Source organism: Chlorocebus sabaeus, chromosome 2 (assembly GCF_047675955.1).
Source record: "Chlorocebus sabaeus isolate Y175 chromosome 2, mChlSab1.0.hap1, whole genome shotgun sequence".
Classification (NCBI taxonomy): domain Eukaryota; kingdom Metazoa; phylum Chordata; class Mammalia; order Primates; family Cercopithecidae; genus Chlorocebus; species Chlorocebus sabaeus.
Genome location: NC_132905.1, coordinates 12,605,913 through 12,630,467, shown reverse-complemented (window position 1 = coordinate 12,630,467; position 24,555 = coordinate 12,605,913). Strand labels below are relative to the sequence as shown.

Here is a 24,555-nt window from a genome sequence, read left to right as displayed (position 1 = left end):
TCATCGCCACCATCGTCACCCATTTCAGACCTCCCTCTAAGCCGTCTCAGGCAGCTCGGTCACCGTTACTTTGTTTGGTTATGAGTCCTCTTTTGAATATGGACATAAGGAAGGACAGGACCCCAGTGCTCCCCTCCTCCCCTCCACAGAGCGGGTGCCAGGCGCTGCACTTCCATGCATTTGCTCAGAGAGGCTAAGTCAGCTGCCTAAGGTGTCCAACGCAGGGCGGGTGCCGCTGGAAATCAAAAGCAAATCTGGCAGCTTCCCTGGCTGGTGGCTTTTCTGCTACACCTGCTCCTCCTATTTCCTCTTTGTTTAAACACTTTTCTTTTACTTTCAAGTGGAAATGTGGCACACGTCGGTAATTCCCTCATACGTTGCTCTTGAGGGGCTCCTCCCTCTCACCTTTATTTAAGGCCCCAAGGCCCTTTTCTTCTGCTACTGTTATGTTCAGGTCTCTGTCCGCAGTCAGCATCCTACCCTTGCCCAGAGCTGACCACGGCTCCATCCTGAATTCTAGGGCTGAGAACTCATGCGCCTTGAGGGACTGGCACTTGGCTTCCATAAACAAGGCCGCGGCCCAGTCATCTCACAGCATGGGAGAGGTTCTCACCTCCCGTGGCAGGGAGGTGACAGGCTGAGAAGCCACAGTTTGCCAGGAAGAACTTTTTGATGAAACAGGAAATGAAGTTTGTCATAAGAGGGAAAAGCTCAACTCTGACTTCTTAAGGATTATTGAATCCCCAGTAAACTCTGGGCTCAAGCTCTGAGGTCCTCCGTCCACTGAGACAAACCACTACCAAGATGGTGGTCACATACTGTCCTGAACGTGACTGCCACCTCCTGCTAGTCATCCACACTTGGAAATGAGGCCAGCACAGCCCCCAAGTGGACACCCAGTCCCAACATGGGCATTGTGCTACTGCAGTGGCCTCCAAGTGGGGGCAAAGTAAGATTCAACCCAGCTCGGTGGAGCCAGAACCCCGGCTAGACCCTAAATCTCATTTTATTTTTTTAGACAGGTTCTCACTCATCACCCAGGCTGGAGTGCAGTGGCACCATCTCAGCTCACTGCAATCTCCGCCTCCCATTCTCAAGCAATTCTCCCGCCTCAGCTTTTGGAGTAGCTGGGACAACAGGCGCATGCCACGCTCAGCTAATTTTTGGTTTTTATTTTGTAGAGACGGGGTTTCACCATGTTGCCCAGGCTGGTCTTGAACTCCTGGGCTTAAGTGATCCGCCCACCTCAACCTCCCAGCAGCCACCGCACATGGCTGGAAAGCCTCCTTTCTTGAAAAGACTTGAGTGTGACTGCATATTCACCTCAAAGAGAACGCAGCTGCTCCATAAAGGGGTGACAGGGACACATTCCATCGTAAACGCCCAAGACAGAGCTTATTGCTGTGTGAGATCCCCAGATCATCTCTCCTCTCTGGGGAACTGTCTTATCCAGTTCTGAACCCGGGTTTTCTTTGCTGACTGACAGAAGGCAAATAAATACTACAGCACTCATTTTTAGCAAGCATGGAGTTTGCCGGGACCAAGGAAAACTGACTCACTACCTCTTATAAATTTGTGGAGTTCAATTTTGTCACTTTCTGTGTTTGAAGCCAACAGTAAACACCCACGTGTGCACGCCCAGGTGTAAGAGAGCTCACGTCCCCTGCACTGGCTGCCGCCATGCCATCTGCAGGGGACTCTAACTCATGCCTCAATCAACCCTCCTCTGTCCCTGTGGGAAATCTGTGGATCAGAGAAGACTCCCATTTTTCCTAGGAGGATGCTAAGGTAGGAAGGTAAGGACAGCTTTGCACTTGGTAGCATCTTTTTTACATTAAAAAGAGGCCTTGAGCAAACACTTGGACGTGAAGGTCAGCAAGATCTGGGTTTATTTTTCTAAGCATTTCCAAAGCAGATTCCAAACCTCCACCCAGGGTCACCAAGGAGATGCCCAGAGGAGCCAGGTGAGGAATGTGGGTGTGTGAGCTGGGCCTAGTGGTGCTGAGACCCCCCTGGGGAGGCAGATCCAGTCTAAAGGGAGGACCGAGGCACAGCTGTTTACAACTTGCCATGTAGGAAGCCAGCCATTGTTGCCAGATCTTCTGATTGTTAGAAATCCAACTTGGTATGAGAAATTTCCTAATTTGTAAATGTTGGTTAACTAGTGTCAGCTGCTGCTTAAAGCCCTGAGCGTGTCAAATGCCATCTGTGGACAGGCTCAGGCCTTGAGCAATCAGAAACAGGGTTCCCTCACCTCTGCACACTCCTGAAGCCTGGACCATTCTTCTTTTACCTCCTGCAACCACTCCCTACCCTCCACTCAAATGTCACCTCCTCCAGGAAGCTGCCCCAGATTCCCTGAGGCAAAGTGAGCCTTGTGACCCAGAGCCTCACTACCTTCTCTTTCTTTCATAGTCCTTATCTCTCTATTATAGGTCTTATCTCTATAAACAAATAAAGAATCACTAACAATTGGACACACACTGTTAGGCCCTCTGCTTCAGTATTTATGGTAACCTATTTTGGGGGTACTATCATCATCCCACTTTACAGACACAGAGAAGTTAAGTAACTTGCCCAGTGTCACACAACCAATAAGTGGCAGAACCAGGATTCAAACCCAGGTCATCTGGCTCCATCTTTCCTGCTATTCATTGTTCAACCAACCGGCTTGCGACCTCAATTATTTTCCCATCTATCTCGCCCAGCAGACTGGGCACTCCCTGAAAGCAGGAATTGATCTCATTTCTCCCTCTATCTAGAGTGCACATCTCACACTCAGCGGCCGTTGACTGAGCATTGCTGCCTATCCTGACTGCCTGGACAGCCCTGGAAGGCCCCAGGCAGGGTGGCAGGGGCTAGAATCCACTCCGTTCTCAGCAGCTCAATGGGGTTCTTCAGAAGGCTTCAAGCAATGCTGCGAAGTCCCCCACTGAGAAATGTCACTCCCATCCTGGCCCTGAGAGGGGACAGGGGTTTGGCTACAGGCTGGGACTAGCACCCAGGTTACTAACAAGTCCCAACAAGCTTCCCAAAGTCTAACTTCTACCAAACCACGCACCCTCCAAGGCTCTGCCTCTGCCCAAGGCAAGGGCAGCAATGTGTCCGCCTCGTGACTTCAACAACTTCGGGTCCAAAGTCAAGGTGTACTTGGGCCAATCATTCTGCTCCCTCCCACAGCAAGAAAAATAATGATCCACCAAAAGATAAATGCAAAAAGAAGATGCACATGAGAACAAGTCCACATGGATGTGTAAGAACTCGCTCTACAGACACACTCACGGGGTTGCTTTAGGACCAATGCATGAACTTAATATGATCCCATTTTTGCACAAGACTTTTCTGCATTTTTCACCCCAACATTACTTCGCTGAAACCCCTGGTCCAGCCCCAGACCACCCTTGTTCAATCCCTGCAAACAAGGCCACATTTGAATACTCATGGCTTGTTCCACGCCTCCCCCAATGATGGATGGTCGCCTGAGTCCAGCCTCTGCAGCCACCGCCTTCCACCAAAGCAGATCTGCCCCCTCCTTTGCTCACAGAGGAGCGAGGGGGAACTGCTGAGAGGAGGGGCAGATTGGCCAGGGAGGGGGCGATTCAGAACAGGAAGAAGATGGGGTGAGATCTGAGAGGCACGCTTTGGACACAATAAACAAGCCTGCTGCCTTGTTCAGAAAGGGACCCGGGACCCCTGATCCCACCAGGGCCCTAAAAGCGTTAGTTCAAAGTTAAAGTTAGATACACGCAAAGCTGCAGCCCCCGGGGGAACTCAAAGCTCAAAAACAATACTCTCTTTGACTCAAAAACCACAAGGGAACACCCACGGCATACTTCTTGATTAAAAAAGGAAAGTGAAAAATAAGGTTTTCTTTTTTTCCTTCTTAATCATCATAAAACTAACGTGTGCCCATTCCATCAAGTCACGACTTCTGTTGGCCTCAAGCGAGCCCAACTCATGTTGGCCACAGACACGACGGGCCGGGAAGCTTGGGCATGTCCTAGTGAACTGAACCGGTCCTTCTGAATGGTTGTCATTTCCTTCCTCTGCTTCCTTTAGCACAGGAAAGCCACCAAGGAGCCGCCTACGCCAGCACATCCATCACCCGGACTCCCAGGGCTCTGTTCATCCGAGAGGCCAGACACAGCGGGGCTCACCAATGCCTCAAAGCAGCAGGGTAGCAACATCTCTCAGCCGCTGTTCTTGAGATAGATGAAGTACTCACTATGTGACAGACGCTGTGCTTGGGATTGGGGATGGAGCAATGATGAAGGAATGAAGGACGGATGTGTGGCAGGGGGATGGATGAGGAGATGGGTCAAGGGGTTGGAGGAGAGGAAGGAGGAGAGGAGGAAAGGAAGAGAGAACATATATCAGGCTATGGAAAAAAGAAAAAACAGAGGCGAGGCACAGTGGCTCATGCCTGTAATCCCAGCACTTTGGGAGACTGAGGCAGGCAGATCACTTGAGGCCAAGAATTTGAGACCAGCCTGGCCAACAGGGTGAAACCCCATCTCTACTAAAAATACAAAAATTAGCCAGGCATGGTGGCGTGCACCTGTAGTCCCAGCTGCTCAGGAGGCTGAGGCATGAGAACTGTTTGAACCCAGGGGGTGGAGGTTGCAGTGAGCCGAGATTGACCCACTGCATTCCAGCCTAGGCGACAGAGTGAGACTTCATCTCAAAACAAACAAACACCCAAGTAGAAAGACAGATGATGGCAGGAGAGAAAGGGGATCTATTTTGGTAGGATAATCAGGGGAAGCTGCTTTGAGGAGGTGACAATTGAGCTGACAGCTGAATAAAGCAGAGAAAGGACCATGTGGATAGCTGGGAGGCATGAAAGACACATGCAAAGGCCCTGAGGCAGGAGCCTACCTGGAGTGTTTGAGGAATAGCACGGAGGCCATTAGCAGGCGGGAATGGAGTGAGTGAGTGAGGAAGAGAGGCAGGCAGGGACCGGGTGACACGGCCTGGTCCACAGTGAGGAGCACAGCATCTATACTCAGGGAGGGGACACAGGACGGCTCAGAATGGGGGTGGTGTGGACCAAGGTACACTCTGAACAGATCCTCTGGCAGCTGTGTGGGAAGCAGATGAATGAAGGGTGCGAGTGGAGGCAGGGAAACCAGTTAGGAGGCTGTCACCCAGACAAGAGATGATGATAGCTTGGCCCCAGGTGACAGAGGGGAGGAGGTAAGAAATGGTTGAGCATCTCCCGCAAGCCCAGCTCCCACGCAGGTGCACAGAACCATGAGGAAGGCCAATAGGCCAACTGTATGCCCATAAAAGATCACAAGGCAAAGAGAAGCGAATAAGAAGGAGAAAGAGATTCAAAATCTAAAATGCAGCTGGGCATGGTGGCTCATGCCTATAATCCCAGCATTTTCAGAGGCCGAGGCGGGTGGATCACTTGAGGCCAGGAGTTCAAGACCAGCCTGGCCAACATGGTGAAACCCCATCTCTGCCAAAAATACAAAAATTAGCCAGGCATGGTGGCTAATACCAGCTGCTTTGGAGGCTGAGGCAGGAGAATCACTTGAACCAAGGAGGCAGGGGCTGCAGTGAGCCGAGATCGCACCACTGCACTCCAGCCTGGGTGACAGAGCAAGACTCCGTCTCAAAAAAAAAAAAAAAAGAAAAGAAAATAGAAAAAGAAATCGAATACACTTCTGCTTCCTACCTGCATAAGCCTTACCTCAGGCAAGTCACATTTCTTTGGGGCTCGGTTTTCATTAGTAAGATAATAGAACCCAATTCATGGGGTTAAATGGGTAATGCAAGTCTTCACTTAATGTCTGACCTCTTGTACATGCTCAATAAGTAATACTTTTCTAAGCTCTGCCTTTAATGATCTGAGTCACGGCCCTGCCAATTTAGTTGCTGTATTATCTTTATATTAAAATTTCATATCATCTCTCTGAACCTCTATTTGGTCACTTGAAAACTGATCGTGACAGTAGCTACCCTCAAGTACTCAGTATGAGATTGAATGAGACAACTTTAGTTTAGCAAAAGGTCTGGCACGTAGGAATCCCTCAATAAAATAACCAAAGCCTTCAGTAAAATGGTAGCTGAAACCCTCAGCAAAATGATACATGAATCAGCCATACCAGTCATCCAACTAGATGATTTCTAAGCCTCCTTCTAGCTCAATTATCCCCAAACTCTTAAAAAAAATTTTTTTTAATCAAAAAAATAACAGCTTAACAGCTTCAAGTCCCTGAATGAATCAACCCTGGAGCGAAGGCAACCCAAGTTGCAGAGCAGTTGGAACTCCCACCTCAAAGTGAACAAAGCTAAACATAGGCACTTCTACTTGGGTGATACCCATTACTCTGAGTCATAGAATCAAGTAAGTTTAGAGGCAGGAGAGAACTTACAGAGCCCTACCCACTCGTTTTAGAGCAGAGGCTCCTACAGCTCAGTGAGAAGTATGTGGGCTGAGGTTGCATAGCGAGGCTCAGGCAGAGGAGGAAGCCAAGAATGCTCCCACCCCTCCACCCCCACCCTCACTCTCACCCCCCATCCCCACCCTCAACACCCCCCCCACCCTCACTCCCACCCCCATCCCCATCCCCACCACCCCCACTCTCACCCCCACCCCCACCCTCAATGTCCCCCCACCCTCACTCCCAACCCCACCCTCACCCCCACCCCACTACCTCCACCCTCACCCTCACCACTCCCCTACCCTCACCCCCACCCCCACCATCCCCACCCTCCCCTCCCAGGCGGTCTGGTCTGTTAGAGGGTGAGAAGGGGAAGCAACAAAAGCCTCCATCCAAAAAATGGGAAAATAATGGAGTGGGAAGTGTTTTAGAATAGCAGAAACACCTTTCTTGCTATCAGAGTTCAACACAAACACCTTAAGGGGCCAGGCAAGTAATGTAAATGGGCCGGGCAACTAGTGCAAAGACTGAGGAACCAATTCCCAACCTAAAGACACTCAAACACAGATGGTTTTCCTCTTTTAAACAATTATACTACCAGGGCCACTCACTGCTAGCTTGTCTGGCACTTTCATGCAGATTCACAGCAGACAACTCTTCCTCTATACCTTTGGCAGGTATGTGTCAGAACACTGTCTTAATAAACCCGCAAATGTGAATGGCAACCTCATGATACGCAGAGCTGTTGTGCAGTGCACAGCCTGTGCAACTGTATCCAGTGACACACAGAAGACTTCCCTGAGTTATGAGTTGGGGACCTCTATCTACATTCCATGGTCTTATAAAAGGCACTGAAATGCCACAGTGAAGCTGACATGGAAACCAAAATCCTCATTCACCATCAACACTTAACTCCTGAATCAGACTCAGCTGGCTCCAACATCTGTACTGATGTGCAAGGGGGACACCATGCAAGCTTCTGCCTCAGGCCTTTAGCACTGGCTGCTCCCTCTCCTACCACACTGTCTCCCAAGATAGCAACACAGCTTATTTCCTCACTACACTCAAAATTCCATTCAAACAGCACCCCTTCAGGAAGTTCTTCTCTAAATAGCATCCTCACCACTTCCCAGTCACTTTCTATCCCCCATTCCTGCCTTATTTTTCTTCTTATAGCTTTTTTACAACCTGACAGATTGTGAAATTACTGATTTGTTATATGTCTCCCTCCACCAGAAGCCCATCTCCATGAGAGCCCGGGATTTTATCTATTCTCTTCATTACTCTATCTCCATCTCCAGTCCGTAAACTTTTTCTGTAAAGGACAAGATAGGAAGCCGGGCGCGGTGGCTCAAGCCTGTAATCCCAGCACTTTGGGAGGCCGAGACGGGCGGATCACGAGGTCAGGAGATCGAGACCATCCTGGCTAACACGGTGAAACCCCGTCTCTACTAAAAAATACAAAAAAAAAAAAAAAAAAAAAAACTAGCCGGGCGAGTTGGCGGGCGCCTGTAGTCCCAGCTATTTGGGAGGCTGAGGCAGGAGAATGGCATAAACCCGGGAGGCGGAGCTTGCAGTGAGCTGAGATCCGGCCACTGCACTCCAGCCTTGGTGACAGAGTGAGACTCCATCTCAAAAAAAAAAAAAAAAAAAAAAAAAGGGACAAGATAGGAAACATTTTAGGCTCTGCAGGCCATACAGTCTCTGTTGCAAGTGCTCACTTCTGCTGCAGTGGTACAAAAGCAACGAGAGACAATATGCAAATACGTAGGTGTGGCTGTGAACCAATAAAACTTGATTTCGAAAAGCAGGTGACGCGTCAGATTTGGCTGGCATAGTTTGATGACTCTTTTTCTAGAACAATGTGTCTCAAACTCGAATGTGCACACAGATTAAGTTGCAGCAGGGCCTGAGATTCTGCATTCTTCACGAGCTCCCAGAGGATATCCAGGCCACCAATCCAAGGACCAAACTGAGCAGGGAGCACCTAGCACAATGTCTGATACGTGGCAACAGCCCAATCAATATTTGTTGAATAAATACAAGATAAGAGGAGCACCACTCATAATCCCACTCAACACTTTTATTGCTGCGTTTTGGCCATGGCACCATGCCCTTGCTAAACTACTGCTCAGATTTTATCTTTACTGTTTGGGGTTTGTTTTTGTTTTGAAACAGGATCTCACTCTGTTGCCCAGGCTGGAGTATGGTAGCATGATCACAGCTCACTGCAGCCTCCATCTCCAGATTCAAGCAATCCTTCTACTGTAGCCTCCCAAGTAGCCAAAACTATAGGCATGTTCCACTGTGCCCAGCTAATTTTTTGGTTTTTTGGTAGAGACAAGGGTCTCGTAATGTTGCCCAAGCTTGTCTCGAACTCCTGGCCTCAAGTGATCTCTGTGCCTCAGCCTCCCAAAGTACTAGGATTACAGGCAAGAGCCACCACGCCTGGCCCTGCTGTATCATTTTCTGGTGGGTAGAGGAAGGAGAGATGGATAGATACATGACAAGGCAAGTGTGTCATGATCGGTTATTTGATGTCACTAAGCCAGGTTTCGAGTAAAGGCAAGGTTTAATCAATATTCACCTGATACAGGTTCCAAAAACTGTATTCCTGGAACAGCATTGACAGTTTTATAATAAACGTCAAACAGGAACACGGGATTCACTTAGCAGAAACCTAAGTTTCATGGGAAGGGCCTACTTGGTTAAATAAATGATGCCAAGAAGATCAATTCAGCTTCCCTTCTTATTCAGAAAAATGAAAATGCAATGGCTTCCTAAGTTCAACAGTAATAACTGCTTTGATCATTTATTAGGAATGTAAAATGTACTGGGCAGTATGCCAAGTCCTTCATACATTATAATTCTGATAATGTGACAACAAAGACCATGAATCCGACCTCAAGCACAAACACAGACTATCTCTGGTGGGATGTCCAGAGAACCAATGGCACTAGGGTTCAGGAGGATGAGGCAGTCACCCAGGTATGCGGGAAGACCTTGCCCTGAACACAACTTGTATTAATACCTTTCAAATTTTGCACCATGTGAATGCATTGCCCCAAAATCAATTTATGAAAGAAACTAGAGCAGTTTGCACTTGGTACTGTGCTAAGTGGTGTTTTACACACATTCTCATTTACTCCTGTAAAAATCCTAAAAGATAAGTAACATTCTCTCCAATTTGCTTCTTGGGGAAACTGAGGCCCCAGAAGGTCAGATTATCCTTGCTCAAAGTCATGCCACTAGTATAGTGAGAACAACTCAGGCTGGAGGGCAAGGGTTAGGTAGATCCCATGACCATCTCAATGCACCACCATTTGTACTGGGAGCTCATCCTCCTGGAGGAGGTGGGCATCTCAGAGCCCAAGTGTAGGCCACCGGGCTCCCCAGGTTCTACTCAGACGTTTCTTGGCCCAGCTGCCTTGGCTCAGGCCACTCACACGAGTACATGCTTGGGGGTGTCAACAGCAGCCCACAGCGAGGCTGCACCTGCCCCACAAGCCGCTGCTGTTCTGCCTCTGCCTGGGAGGGGCCTTCAGACTGCTGCAGTCAAACACAGAGGGAGGAGGCTGGGGCAGGGTAGATACCAATGCACGACATGAGCCTGAACAACCTGACAAGGAAACAATCTAACTTGATGCTTGACCAGACTGGATTTATTTCCCGAATGTTTGAGACAGAGTCTTGCTGTCACCCAGGCTGGAGTGCAGTGGCATGATCTTGACTAACTGCAGCCTCTGCCTCTCAGATCCAAGCAATTCTCCTGCCTCAGCCTGCTAAGTAGCTGGGATTACAGATGTGCACCACCACACCCAGCTCATTTTTGGGGGAGTTTTTTGTTTGTTAGTTTTGAGATGGAGTCTCGCTCTTATTGCCCAGGCTGGAGTGCAATGGCGCGATACTGGCTCACTGCAACCTCCGCCTCCCAGGTACAAGCGATTCTCCTGCCTCAGCCTCCTGAGTAGCTAGGATTACAGGAATGCACCACCACACCCAGCTAATTTTGTATTTTTAGTAGAGACGGGGTTTCTCCATGTTGGTCAGGCTGGTCTCGAACTCCCGACCTCAGGTGATCTGTGCCTCAGCCTCCCAAAGTGCTGAGATTACAGGAATTTTTGTATTTTTAGTAGAGACGGGGTTTCATCATGTTGACCAGGCCGGTCTTGAACCCCTGGCCTCAAGTGATCCACCAGCCTCGGCCTCCCAAAGTGCTGGGATTATAGGCATGACTCAAAGTGCCCGGTCTGTTTCCTGAATTTTTCAAAATACTAGAGTAACAATGAGAGCCCCCAGGAGCAACCTGGAAAATTATCTCAAGGTCATTAAAGGTTTCCATATCTTCACCACCAAAGAACTTATTCATGCAACCAAAACCACCTGTTCCCCAAAAACCTATTGAAATAGACAAAAACAAACAAACAAAAACAAACAAAATCATTTTCGTTTCTTCTTTGTGGCCTAAGCAGTTAAGAGTGTGGGCTTTTGAGCTGGACCACCTAGGTTTATTTCGTGGTTCACCCAATTCCTGTGTAACCTTAGACAAGTCACATAGCCTCTCTGTGTCTCCAAGTACTGCCTAGAACTATTAGGAGGATTACATCCATCTATGCATGGAATGTACTTAAACTTAGTAAATGCTGTCTCCTCCCCCGTAGTCATCAAAATAACCTGATATAGACTCAACTATGTGAGGACGGCAGGAGCAGAGTTCTGTGAGCTTGTTTGCAGGCGCAGGGAAAAAAAAGACTAAAAAGAAACACGCCAGCAATAACAGTAGTTCACTCCAGGTAATGAAGAGTGCTGTCTAGTTCCTTTTTTGTTTGTTTGTTTTTGAGACAGAGTCTCGCTCTGTCACCCAGGCTGGAGTGCAGTGGTACCATCTCGGCTCACTGCAAGCTCTGCCTCCTGGGTTTACACCATTCTCCTGCCTCAGCCTCCCGAGTAGCTGAGACTACAGGTGCCTGCCACCTCGCCTGGCTAATTTTTTTGTATTTTTTTAGTAGAGACGGAGTTTCACCATGTTAGCCAGGATGGTCTCGATCACCTGACCTTGTGATCTGCCCACCTTGGCGTCCCAAAGTGCTGAGATTACAGGTGTGAGGCACCGTGCCCGGCCTGTCTAGTTTCTTTTTAATAATTTCCTGGATTTTTTTTTTTTTTTTTTTTTTTGAGACAGAGTCTCACTCTGTCACACAGGCTGGAGTGCAGCAGCATAATCTCAGCTCACTGCAACCTCTGCCTCCCAGGTTCAAGAGATTCTCATGCCTCAGCCTCCCGAGTAGCTGGGATTACAGGTGCCCACCATCATGCCCGGCTAATTTTTGTATTTTTAGTACAGACGGGGTTTCACCATGTAGGCCAAGCTGGTCTCGAACTCCTGACTTCAGGTGATCTGCCCACCTCGGCCTCCCAAAGTGCTGGGATTACAGGCGTGAGACACCGTGTCCGGCCATTTCCTGTACTTTTAAAACAATGAATACATATTAAAGAGCTAAAAATAAAGTAAAATAATTCAATATAAATACAGGGGCACAGACACAGAAATACATTGGTATATATACACATTGTATATATACGTGTGTATATATATGAAGATGTATATGTGTGTTTGTATGTGTCTCTGTGTGTACATATACACATGCATGTACATATACACAAGCATACGAATGAAAGTTTCCAAACCTGTGCCATTATTCAGAATAGGCCCCTGCTAAGCTGTGGGCTTGAGAACCATACAGTGCAATGGAAATGGCTTGGCCAAGGTGCCCAACAGAAGAATGCTTTTACATTCAGCTCTCCCACATCCCAGATGCTTGGCCTTGAGGAAGTCCTTTGACCTCAAGAGTGTCAGTGTCCCAGGCTGCAGGCTGGGTGTTGTTGTCATGGCATCGTTTGAGGACAAGAGCCGCACACAGGACACATAAGAAATGGTGACAGGGATCGCCCTCCACATTGTCTGCCCCTAACTCACACCCATGCTGGCTCAGGGGTCATGGCACGAAACCGAAGCCTCCACGTGAGAACACATGCTCCTTTTTAAAATCCTAACATGACGGTTCAGAGGACAAATTAATAAGAAAAACAATCAGCACCTCTTGAGCTCTCATCGCAGTTGGGGCCCTGTTTTAGCACCTCACCAATATTAACCCATTTAACCTTTGCAATCACCCTGGGAGGCAGGCATTCATCTCAGCCTCCTAAAGAGCAATGCAACCTTGAAAAAGCCACTCGGCTTCTCTAAGCCTCAGTTTCCTCAGCTGTAAATGGGGTTAATGGCAGCACCACTATCTCTCCAAGCAGGCACACAGGAAAAGCTGGGCCAGGGTCAGCCTGCTCATCGCTGGTGAGGATGTGCTCGTTGGGGAAGTCCCTCCATGCCTCCAAACCCTTGGTTTCCTCATTCGCAGACCAGAGGCTGCATGCCTGCCCGAGCCATTCCACGTTCTGTGCTTGTCAGATAGTAAGTGCTCAATAAACAGGCATGACTATTGCTAGAGTCGGCCCATAGTCTTCTAGGAGGTTCAGAATGAATGACTTTGACATTCACAATGTCTCCCGGGATCCAGAGGAAACAGGGCCCCGTGAGAAGCCATCACCTCCCTGTGTTCCCCCCCACCTACCCACCCCCCACCTCCCTGCATGCTCCAGTTCATGACTTTATTGTCAATGGAGCTAGCGCCTTCCAAGGCCGTTAGGAGTCTCATTCATGGGACCAAATTAGAAAATGCTCAATGTTCAATAAAGAGATCTTGGCCCCCACACCCACTAAACCCATGGGGCATCCGGAAGGGCGGCAGGGCCAGCTGGTGACACAGACGCTCCTATGAGCATCAGCCTCAGCCTGCAGACGGGTTGCAGCAAGATGGCTCGGGGCCTGCGAAGTGGTCCCAGGGGTGGTCATGGTCCCCTCTTGTGGCATGTTGCAGCTGACAGGTGCTTAGAAACCCACCTAAAGCAGATGCCTCCTTTCCCATATAATCAGAGAAAATCAACTTCACCTAAGGTCCTTCAGTGGCAAGGGCGGAGGGGAAGGCAGAACCTGAATGCCTGACCCTAGGTCCAGGACTCAGGTCACACGGCCAGCCGGGCACCGCGCTGAGCTGCCGCAGAGGACCCTTTCTAAAGCCTGTCCCACCTCACTCTCACATCCAGCCCTGGCTGCAGCACTCCACAGGCACCTGGGCTCAGCCCATGTGCTCACTGTACCCTGTGCCTGGGGCGTGATGCTGCTGCCAGCAGGCCAATGAATGAGTGAACAGGTGAGAGAATAAGAACCCAGAAGTTCAAAGCCAAGGCCAGGGCTTCATTGCTGACCAGCTGCCTGACTTTACGTACGTGAGCTTCACCTCCCTGTGCCTCTCACCCCTCATCAAATGGGAATAATAGCAGCCCCGACTCACCCTGTGGTTGCAAGGATGAGCTAAGATCAAGTCTGTAACAAACAGCATGTAAATAAACAACTCTCAGAGCCCCTCCATATCACAGCCTGGTCTCAGACGTGGTTAATTCAACCAGAAAAAGCTGGAGCAGGCTCAGGAATCTAAGGCTCGTAGAACTCAAAAGTGATCTATGTCTAGATGGCCTTCTCTCTCAACAAAAGAACAACAGATGAAACGCCTTCTCTGTGCCAAAGACCACACTGGGCACTTCTGTTTAGCATCCTAACTATGCTCAACAAACACCAAACAAATAGCCTGGCAGACACAAGTCTACATCACGTTATCGTTGAAGAAACTGCTGCCCAGTGAGTCTCCCAGAGTCCCAAAGCTACCAAACCCTAGAGCTGCCTCACTCCAAATGACCCACTTCATCTACTTCCAAGAGGCAGCACGGGCCCGTGGTCAACAGCGTGGGCTGTGGCTGCAGACGTCCTGGGCCCCAATCAGGCAGCACCATGCACCGGCTGGGGGTGACCCCAGGCAAGCTGTTACCCGCACTGTGTCCCAGTTTCCTTGCCTGTAAAATGAGCATAGTAACCCTACCACCTGTGCTCCATGGTATCGCTGCAGAGACTAACTAGGTCACTCCACGGAAAGCACGCGCTAAAGGGTAGCTCTGGCCATGAACATCACACTGCCCAGCACATACCAGGGCCCCAACATTTATTTGTGACACAAAGTTTCTTCTATATTGTTCCTCTTGGTTGCCAGAAATACTGCAAATTTCAGTCTTAATCTCCCTTTTGGGAACAGCTATTTCTCCAAGATTCTGGAAGCTTTCTGTTTTTTACCTACGTTTGGGGACAATGCTTTACTGAGCTCATTCATGACAATTTCTCTTCTACTGCAGACTGAAAGCACCCCTCAGTGAACCTCTGTGTCTTCAGTTAGAAGATGAGTTACCATGCGGGCCCGTCTCGCCACACCACCTCTCTGCCTGCACCAGCCCCGGCCCTGGCGCGCCCTCCCCGCTCTCTACCTCTCACCTCGGAGGCCAGCATGCCGGTCTCAATCCTTTCACAAGTCCATCCCTGACCGCTGCAGGCATCCCTCAGCCAGGGACACATGCGGCAGGGCAGAGAGCAGTGCCACAACTGGCCCACGGGTGTACCTGGTTTGGACTGTAGTCTTTTTCAAATTTTAATGAAATCACCAGTGTTATCATCAAAAGACCGGTATAGACAAGGAGGAGGTGGTGAGGACGGCTCCCCAAAAGTCGGCCTCAGAATCCCCACATCACACACCCCGCTCTGCTACTCCCCACCCCATCCCTGCCTCCATCTTGAAGTGAAAAGGCTACATCCAGTCACCTCCAAAAGATGCCTTCCCTCGGAAAATAGCAGGAGTCTCGGCAGGGATGAACAGGGTTCCTTGAGACTCTGGCCTTTCCCAAGGCTACAGCCCCAGGCAGACGGATGCCACCTGTCTTGCAGCCAGTCTCAAAAAAATCCAGCTTGTCTGACTTTCAAAACATGCTCTGAATCCAACCCCTTCTCCCGCCTTGCCATGCCCCCACCCTAGTCCAGCCACCAGCCCCTCTGGCCTGGCCTCTGCAGCAGCTTCTCCCTGTCCACCCTCCTCTACTCGGTACCCAGGGGGATCCTGCTGATACCTAGGTCAAGCCAGGCCCTCCCAGCTCCCGCCCCACTCAGAGTCCAAGTCCTCGAACTAAACATGTGCGAGGCCCACGATCCACCCCCTCCATCCTTCCTCTTCCCCTGCCCTTCCCACACAGGCCTCCTCTCTGTTCAAGATGTCACCCAACTCAGCCCTGCTGTCCCCTCAGCCTGAAGAAATCCCTGCAGCTTCCACATGGGCACCTCCTTCTTTGCCCAAATGTGGCCTTCCCAGAGAGGTCCATCAAACCACTCCCAATTCCCCTTGGCCTGATAGTTTTCCCCATAGGACTTACCACCTCCCGACATACTATTTCATTTTCCTATTTAACATACTATTTAATTTTCCTATTTATAAGTTATATTGCTATCTCCCCCTACAGAGCACATCAGCTCCACAGGACCAGGGATTTTTGCCTGTGTGGTTCACTGCCATATTCCCAGGGCCAAGCACACAGTAGGTGCTTGGTAAGTATTTTTAATAAATGAGCAAATGAACCCCAATGATCTCAGAACACTCTCCTCCTCCAATTTTTTTGAAGCCTGAGTGACCTGGCCACCACCTCTTTCCCTTCCCCTCCCCAGGAGGTCCAGTGGAAGCTTCCGTAGATGCCAACACACCAGCCCTGATCAAGACAAATTAACATCTGCAACAACTGCTTCCTGTCTCACGTCCCCAAACAACATTTTAATAGACAAATAGAAGCCAACACACCCAGCCAATTGCTGAAGGAGCACTGCTTACTGTCACGATCGCAGCTTTTACCTGGAAAGGAAAAAATCCCAGCTGGCTTGCTTCTTCCCTTCCTTAGATATCATTTCAAGTAAGTAAGTTGCAGTTAGCATAAAAGCTGAAATCCAACAGAATAAGCATCCACGTCCCATAATCCATTTTATGAGATTTTGAAAGACTGGAGACTTTACCAGCTCCTCCAGCCCAGGAGGCAGTAGCCTAGACAGGTGGCCCCAGGCCCTCACTCACCTCCCTGCAAAGCTCATTACTGTTACCTGGAATGAAATGGCGATCGGTTTCAGCATCTGCAAGGAATTTCCCCTGACAGAGCTACCCATGCTTTTTCCACATGTCTGAACATCTGCTTGAAAGAACCAAGAGGACTTTTTGGAGGTGAGTGCAACGCTTCCACGTTCTCATATTTTGGTCACTCCCTACAAGGATGACTGATTATTCTTTCCATTAAACATGCATCCCAGGGAGTGATAAGAATGACGTTTCTTGAAACCCCAGCACAACGATGGATAAGGAACATAGCAAAGTATCCCCTCCAGGGAATTTCTGTGCAGAATATGGTTAAAGGGTTTGGAAGCCGCCAGGAAAGGATTAAATGACAATGGCGTTATACAGGCCACTCTCAGCTGGGGTATTATGAGATCCCATAAGCTGAAGAGCTATGGAAACACTTAAAGCCCAACCTTGCAAAACCGCTCTGAATGGCTGTTTTGTCCACCGGAGGACCACTGCATCCTGTCCTGAAATAGGGCGAGGAATGATGGCAGGGCTCCACCACAAAGCGTGTGGCTCTTTCGAGATGAATCAAATGGTTCCCCTTCTCATCTGATACCTGCAGACCAAAGTCAGGCTTGTGAATTAAGATTCCTTGGTTCCTCTGAAAGAACCCTAGACTTGTTCTATTTCAATAAGATTTAGAACTTTTGTACTTATTTATTTGTTTTTTTTGTTGTTGTTTTTTAGCAACGTGGTCTCACTCTGTCACCCAGGCTGGAGTGGAGTGGTGCGATCACAGCTGACTGCAGCCCTGAACTCCTGGGCTCAAGTCTCCCAAGTAGTTGGGATTATAGGTGTGAGCCACCACACTCACCTGAGATTTAGGGCTTTATAAGAGAAACTACCTAGATCCGGCTGTTAACAGGGCTCCTTCCTTAACTGGACAATTCTTAGAAATCATATAAATATAACCTCTGTCTTATCTCCCTTCCTATTTGATAAACCTTGAAGTAGCACCATTCTTATTTACTCCAGATGATGTGAACTTAAGCATATTTACCATGAGCCAAATTCAACCCAAAGTTTGATTTAGTGGCCAAAACTTAAAAATCAGAAATTTCACACAAAAACTCCAGCTCCTAGCTCTTGGAGGAAAAAAAAAACAAACCTATGAAACCTGGCAACATTCTACCCACATTCCCATATGTTACAACCTACAAACAGCAACTGCTTCCTGAGGCAAGACTCACATGCTGCTCTGCCCTACTCCCCACCACTCCCTATTGCTCCCTGACATTTAGCCAGTTCGGTCATTTCCTTTCATTGCCTGGCCCTCTTGAACTTGTCTGTTTGTGATCTCTGTGTATACAATCTCTTCTCTGCTTCTCTCCTTAGTCCACTGCTTCTAGAGAGAGGTGTGTTGTTATTGAGGGTGTGGTCACTCGGTCCTTGCAAGTGGGTGCTTGCTGAGGCCTCTGGTGATGGAGCATGTGGCCCTGAGGTATCCCACAGGCCTGAGAGCAAATTTAGGACTTTGCTTCTGAGCTCCAAGCTCATATATCCAACTGCCTCTTGACATCTTTGCTTGGGTGCCTTGGAAGCCCTTTGTACCTTCTATGCCCCAAACGGAACTTGCAACCTTCCCCCAGGAAAACACTTTCTTTCCCAAGTCCTTCTCCACCATCCATCCAACTGAACCATCCACTCAGTTGCTCCTTTACCTCCCATACCTAAGTCCTGAAGATCACACCATAGAATTCGTATCTTCCGCTCCCACTGCCACCTTCTAGTCCTCACCACCTTGATCTTTCCCCTCGCACTGCCACAGGCTAACAATCTCATCTCCCTGCTTCCTCCATAACTTCCCCAGAGAGAAGCCTGAGTGATCTTTAAAATGTTAAATCAGAATCAAGTTCCTCCTCTACTCAAAGCCTATCACGTCTTCCCCTTGCCCTGGAATAAGCAAAATTTCATCTCCTCACCTTGGCGTTTAAGCCCTGCACAGTTTGGGCCTGGCAACCATCACCCTGCAAGCTACACTTGAATGACACTGGCCCTCCTTCAGCTCTTCAGACACACACAGTCCTTTCCTGCCTCGGGGTCTTTGCATGTGCTGTGCTCTGTGTGTAGAACACTCTCCCACCACCACCAAGACAGACAGCGTGGAGGAGGAGGAGGACATCATTTGTCTCTTTGCTCTTTCTGTGACCTGTTCCAGGTCCCAGCTGGTAAGTCACCTCCTCGACGAGACCCTCTTTCTAAAGTAGGTCTTCCAAGTACCGTCTCTTGTTATGGTTTGTTCTGTTGAAGCAGTTACTCCCAAGCGGCGAATCCAATAGACAAGCCTCTAATCAGTCATCGCGTCCCACCCTGAGTCCCAGCATCAGCCCACAGACCCCCTCCAAGTGGCTGCCATCTGGACTCTCAGGCCTCCCTGACCAACTCAAACCATCCTGGTTCACTTTTCCGCAGCCCTTGAGCTCCCTCAGGGCATGAGCTGCGCTGATCTCACCAACGTTGTATCACCCAGGATCAGCACAGCACTCAGCACATGGCAGGTCCCCAGTGACACATTCTCCATACAAATGAGTCATGAGATCTGAAAAGCACTTAAGGCTTGGGAACAAACTTTCCTCCAAGACCAAGTACCATTCAAAAAAAGCAATGAAGAGAACAGCTGAGCATGGCATATGTTTAAGATTTTTAATTGTATACTTAAGGATAAAAAATAAAATGATCTTATACTCATTTTCTTTTTATATAAAGAGGAGCTTAAAACCATTAGGCATGAAAAAAGAATGAAGTTCTATAGTGTGGCAAATAAAAGAAAGAAGGGTGGGGACTAAGTAACTGAGAGGGGAACAGAGGCTGTGGTTCAGAAATAGAAACGGATACAGAGATAAAGAGTGAGACACAGATCAACAGAGAAGCCGGCGGAAGCATTCAGGCAAGGTACAAAGCAGGCTACACTGCTGTTCTGGGTATGAAAGGGGCGGTGCTCCAGATTCCAGAAGGAGTTTTCACACTCCCTTGAAGGTGAAGAGCAGCAATCCTCTGAAAGTCCACTCTTTTCTTCATTTTTCAAAGTTGTTTCTTTTTTTTTTTTTTTTTTAAACTGACTTCCCATGCTAAAAATCAGGAATTAGCATGACTTATTTTGAAAAACATAATCTATTCAAATGACTTTTTTTTAAAAGACTCCACTTTTTGTCTTCTAAGGAGACTTGTCTACAAGTTTTTAAATCATATATAGGATCTTCCAAGTTACAAGCACTTGGGCCAGTTGTGGTGGCTCACACTGTAATCCTAACACTTTGGGAGGATGACGTGGTAGGATCACTTGAGCCCAGGAGTTCAAGACCAGCCTAAGCAATGCAGGGAGACCATGTGTCTACAAAAAAGGAAAAAATTAGCTGGGCATGGTGGTACACGCCTGTAGTCCCAACTACTCAGGAGGCTGAAGTGGGAGGATCACTTGAGCTCAGAAATTCAAGGCAGCAGTGAGCAATGATCATGCCACTGTACTCCAGCCTGAGTAACAAAGCGATATCATATCTCTAAAATAAATAAACAAACAAACAAAGTCACAGGCATGAAGAGGGAAGAGTCCTTGGGAGCTATCAGAGGGAGAGGCACAAACTTCAGGGACAGCCTAGCAGGTGTCTCCTGTACTATACACTCAGCCCATTCCCTTCTCTGGAAATTTCCAGGGCCCCAGCCCCTGATGAATGGGTGAGCTGAGCCTCACTCCTCATGCAGCCCAACCTCCAGGCCACAGCCAACTGGACCAATAGGCGGCACCCTCCCAAGCCAGGGTCAATCAGCATCTCCCTGAGAATCAAGATTTAGGCTCCCGTGAGGTGATGACAAGGTTCGTACTGGAACAGCACGTAAAACCAGGGGGGAAGGGAGTGGTCTGCAAGAGGCACGGGCATTTTCCCATCAGGCTTTTTCTGCACAAGTGAGAAGGCAGGAAAAGCTCTGCAAAGAGACGTGGATGATCAGACCTACTGTGCTGCAAGTAGAGCTTGCAGTATCCAAATCTCAGCTCCACCATTTAATACCCATGACCTTGAACAAGTCCTTGACAGCTCCTTGACCTATTACCTTTGTCATAAGGCTCTTTTGAGGATTAAATAAGTTAACACACATACAGCACTTGGAACAGGGTCTCACAGGCAGCAAATGTTTTCCAAGTGTTTATTTACAATCATCTTCCCAAAATGTAAGCTCCTGACAGTGAGAATTTCCAGCTGCTTTGTTCATATCATAACCCAGAATCGAGCACCGTGCCTGGTACATAGTAGGTACTCAATAAACATCTTTCGAATAATCAGTGAATGAAGATACCACACAACCGAAATGGATACAGATTCTCTCTCCTTAAGATTTAAGATTGTTCGGCCAATGCATTTAATGAGCATATTCATTCTCCAAGTATTTGTTGAATGCCTGCTATGTTTGTAGCGACAAACTATGCTTGGTGCTGATATACAATGAAGAATAAGAAGGAAGTTGTGGTCTCTTTTAAACAAAGCTCATGGTCTAAGAGAGAGAGACATTGACAAAATAATTACGCAAATGTTAGGATTACAAGCAGTGGCAGGTGGCATGAAGGAAATGTGCATGAAGCTCTGGACGCATAAAACAAAGCACTTGGCCAGGCACGGTGGCTCACGCCTGTAATCCCAGCACTTTGGGAGGCCGAGGCGGGTGGATCACTTGAGATAAAGAGTTCAAGACCAGCCAGACCAATATAGTGAAACCCTGTCTCTACTAAAAATACAAAAATTAGCCAGGCATGGTGGTGCACACCTGTAATCCCAGCTACTCAGGAGGCTGAGGCAGGGGAATCACCTGAACCCAGGAGGCAGAGGTTGCAATGAGCCAAGATTGTACCACTGCACTCCAGCCTGGGTGACAGAGTGAGAGACTCTGCCTAAAAAAAAGAAAAAAAAAAAATTACATAAGGCAATTGCTCTCAGGATTGGACGGCAGGAAGCAGAAGACTGTGGTCCCTGAGGGAGAGGAAGTGCACAGGCAAGCCGACCTGCACTTCAGCTCTCTGCCTGGGGACAGCTCCCCTGCCACGTGCAGGAAGTAGCATCTGAGCAGAGCACGGTGGTCGCACTGTGCTGAGGATTTCCTGAAATAATTCTGGATTCCTGGCACCACTCAGAGTGCCAGGTTGTGGAAACTGCTGGAATCAGTGGCATCAGAGAGGAGGAAGCTGCTGGGGGAGCCCTCAAGTCTTTGGCCAAGGGTTGGGCTGTGTAAGCACAGGGAGAGGTGGCACAAGGTTTACCAGAGAGGGGCCGCTATGGGGTGGAGAGAACAGAGAGACTAAGAGTGCAGCAGAGCTGGCGTATGGGAATTCCAGCCCACCAGATTAAAGAGACCTCCCCACCAAGCATCCAAAAAGGCCATGCCCGCAGAGCAGGCACATGCCTCAGAGGAAGGGCTACTCCAGGCCTGCCCTAACGGGGCCTAAAACCAATCCTCAAATGAAATACAGAGAAGACAGTTTAAAAGCTAAGCCCCACCAAGTTAAATACAACTGGAGCTTTCCACAGATCCACGCTGATGAAATGTGAAACAAAGTTCAGAATATCTACCATATCCAGTATATGTCATCGCCATGTCAGAATGCAGTCGAGAACTACTAGATACGCAACACAACAGGAAAATGGTACTCATGGTCAAGAAACGAAAACTCAATGAATAGAAACAGATTCCAAGATGGCTGTAATGTCTGATTTAGAAAAAGCAATTGTCAGGACTTGTAAGTTCTTATTATTATCACAGATGTCCTTAATCAGAGGTACACATCCAAAGTACCTGTGGAGATTTGGGAGGTTTGTGGTTTTTCATTTGTTTGTTTGTTTACCTGGGCTTTACTCATGTTATATAATTTCTAATTAAGTAGTTTCAGAATGCCCAAAAATCTGAATTTTTAAGAACCACCCCAGAGGTTCTGATGCACACTACAGATTAAGAACCAGGTTTTATCATATTAATAGGATACTTCCACTTTAAGGCAAATACCAAAAAATATGTTATATTAATTTAAATGTATTAAAAGTTCTGGTTAATTGACTTGTTAGTGGGCACCGGTCAGTTGTTCCTGGTCAACCAGATTATACAATTAAGAATATTTCAACTCCAATTATTTTGGGGGAAAATAGGCACACTTCTCTACTTCTTTTGAAAAAAAAAAAAAAATCTGAGGTTAAATCAAAAGCCACAGACACACAAAAAGATACCGATTAAGAAAAACACAAAAGGAAATGCTCATGGCAAAATGTAAACTTAAAAAATCAGAGTACAATCTACATGTTCACTATAGAATTAAGCATAGAAATACATGGTAACAGAGGCTGCCGTGTTTGTGAATAGAAAAAAGAAAGGCAATATATCAAAATACTAATATAGCTATTTTAGGTAGTTTGATAATGTATAGTTTTAATTTTTCTTACTTTTCTGTATTTTACAAATATTACTATTTTTGCATAATGAACTCTTCATCTGAAACTTAAGATGATGGCTTCAGAAATCTGTCAACACACAAACCTCTACAAAACTCTAGCAGTTTCTCCATCAGAAAGAGAAGGGAAGAAGCGTCTGGGCACACGAGTATCATTTCTATCCTTATCCAGCTCAAGAAAACTTTCTCCTCTGGTTTATGAGTAGCTGGATTAGCTTCTAATGTTAACTTAATCTCAGATTTCTCATTCCTCAAAGGAGTTAAGAGGCTGAGACACATACCTCACCTTAACAAGCAACAAACAGTGGGTCAGCGGAAGTGAATCTCTTAGTGACAAACACCACACACAAAAGGAAGAGCATTCAAGTCCATACCTGAACCACAGGGTGGCCTCCAGTTGGAGCTTTGACAGCCCCTCGGCTGCCTTCTGTTTCATAGTGGGCCCGGTGATGTGGCTTGGGCTGCACCTCAATCCGCAGCTCATAAGATCCTGACTGACTGGACAGCGGCCACTCAAGTGGAGGGAGTGATGCAGTCACTGGGATGCTGAAGGAGAAAATAAAATCAGCCATGTGTGCAATAAACCAGAATTAGTCAACTTGTACAATAATTGTAAATGGCCCATTTTCTGAAAATCATGGATACAGTCACGTATTGCTCAACAATGAAGATACGTTCTGGGAAATGTACCATTAAGTGAACATCAGAGTGCACTTACACAAACCAAGATGGCACAGCCTACTACATACCTACACTATAGGGTATAGTGGCTCCTAGGCTACCAACTTGTACAGCATGTGACTGTACTGAATACTGTAGGCAATGGTAACACAATGGGAAGTATTTGTGTATCTAAAGATATCTAAACACAGAAAAGGTACAGTAAAATTACAGTACTATGGCTGGGTGTGGTGGCTCATGACTTAATCCCAGCACTTTGGGAGGACAACATGGGTAGATTGCTTAAGCCCAAGGATTTGAGGTCAACCTGGGCAACATGGAGAGACCCTCTCTACTAAAAATACAAAAAAAAAAAAAAAAATCAGCCAAGCATGGTGGTCCATGCCTATAGTCCCAGCTACCTGGGATGCTGAGGTGGGAAGATCATCCGAGCCCAGGAGGTCAAGGTTGCAGTGAGCTGTGACTGCACCACTGCACTCCAGCCTGAGGGAGCAGAGTGAGACCCTGTCTCAAAAAAAAAACAAAAAAAAAACAAAAAAAAACAAAACAAAACAAACCCAAAAAAAAAAACCACAAGGCTGGGTGCAGTGGCTCATGCCTGTAATCCCAACACTATGGGAGGCCGAGGTGGGCAGATCACTCAAGGCCAGGAGTTCGAGACCAGCCTGGCCAACATGGTGAAGCCCTGTCCTACTAAAAATACAAAAATTAGCTGGACTTGGTGGCGCATGCCTGTAATCCCAGCTACTCAGGAGGCTGAGGCACGAGAATCACTTGAATTTGGGAGGTGGCGGTTGCAGTCAGCCAAGATCGCACCACTGCACTTTAGCCTGAGTGACAGAGAGACTCTGTCTCAAAAAAATAAAAACATAAACAAAACAGTATTACAATCTTATGGGACCACCCCCATATATGGGGGATCCATCACTAACCAAAATGTGATCATGGGGGCATGATTGTATGTGAACAAAAT

The 24,555-nt window shown here is 47.8% G+C and overlaps 1 protein-coding gene across 3 annotated transcripts in view; it reads right to left on the bottom strand.

Annotated features, from left to right (window-relative positions):
• NFATC2 (nuclear factor of activated T cells 2) overlaps window positions 1-24,555 on the bottom strand; it is a 171,783-nt gene that overhangs the window by 106,847 nt on the left and 40,381 nt on the right. For all 3 annotated transcript variants that reach the window (XM_008013989.3, XM_008013972.3, XM_008013966.3), the window contains exon 3: window positions 23,276-23,447. In XM_008013989.3, coding sequence (XP_008012180.1) covers window positions 23,276-23,447 — 172 coding nt within the window. The remainder of the gene's footprint in view (window positions 1-23,275; window positions 23,448-24,555) is intronic.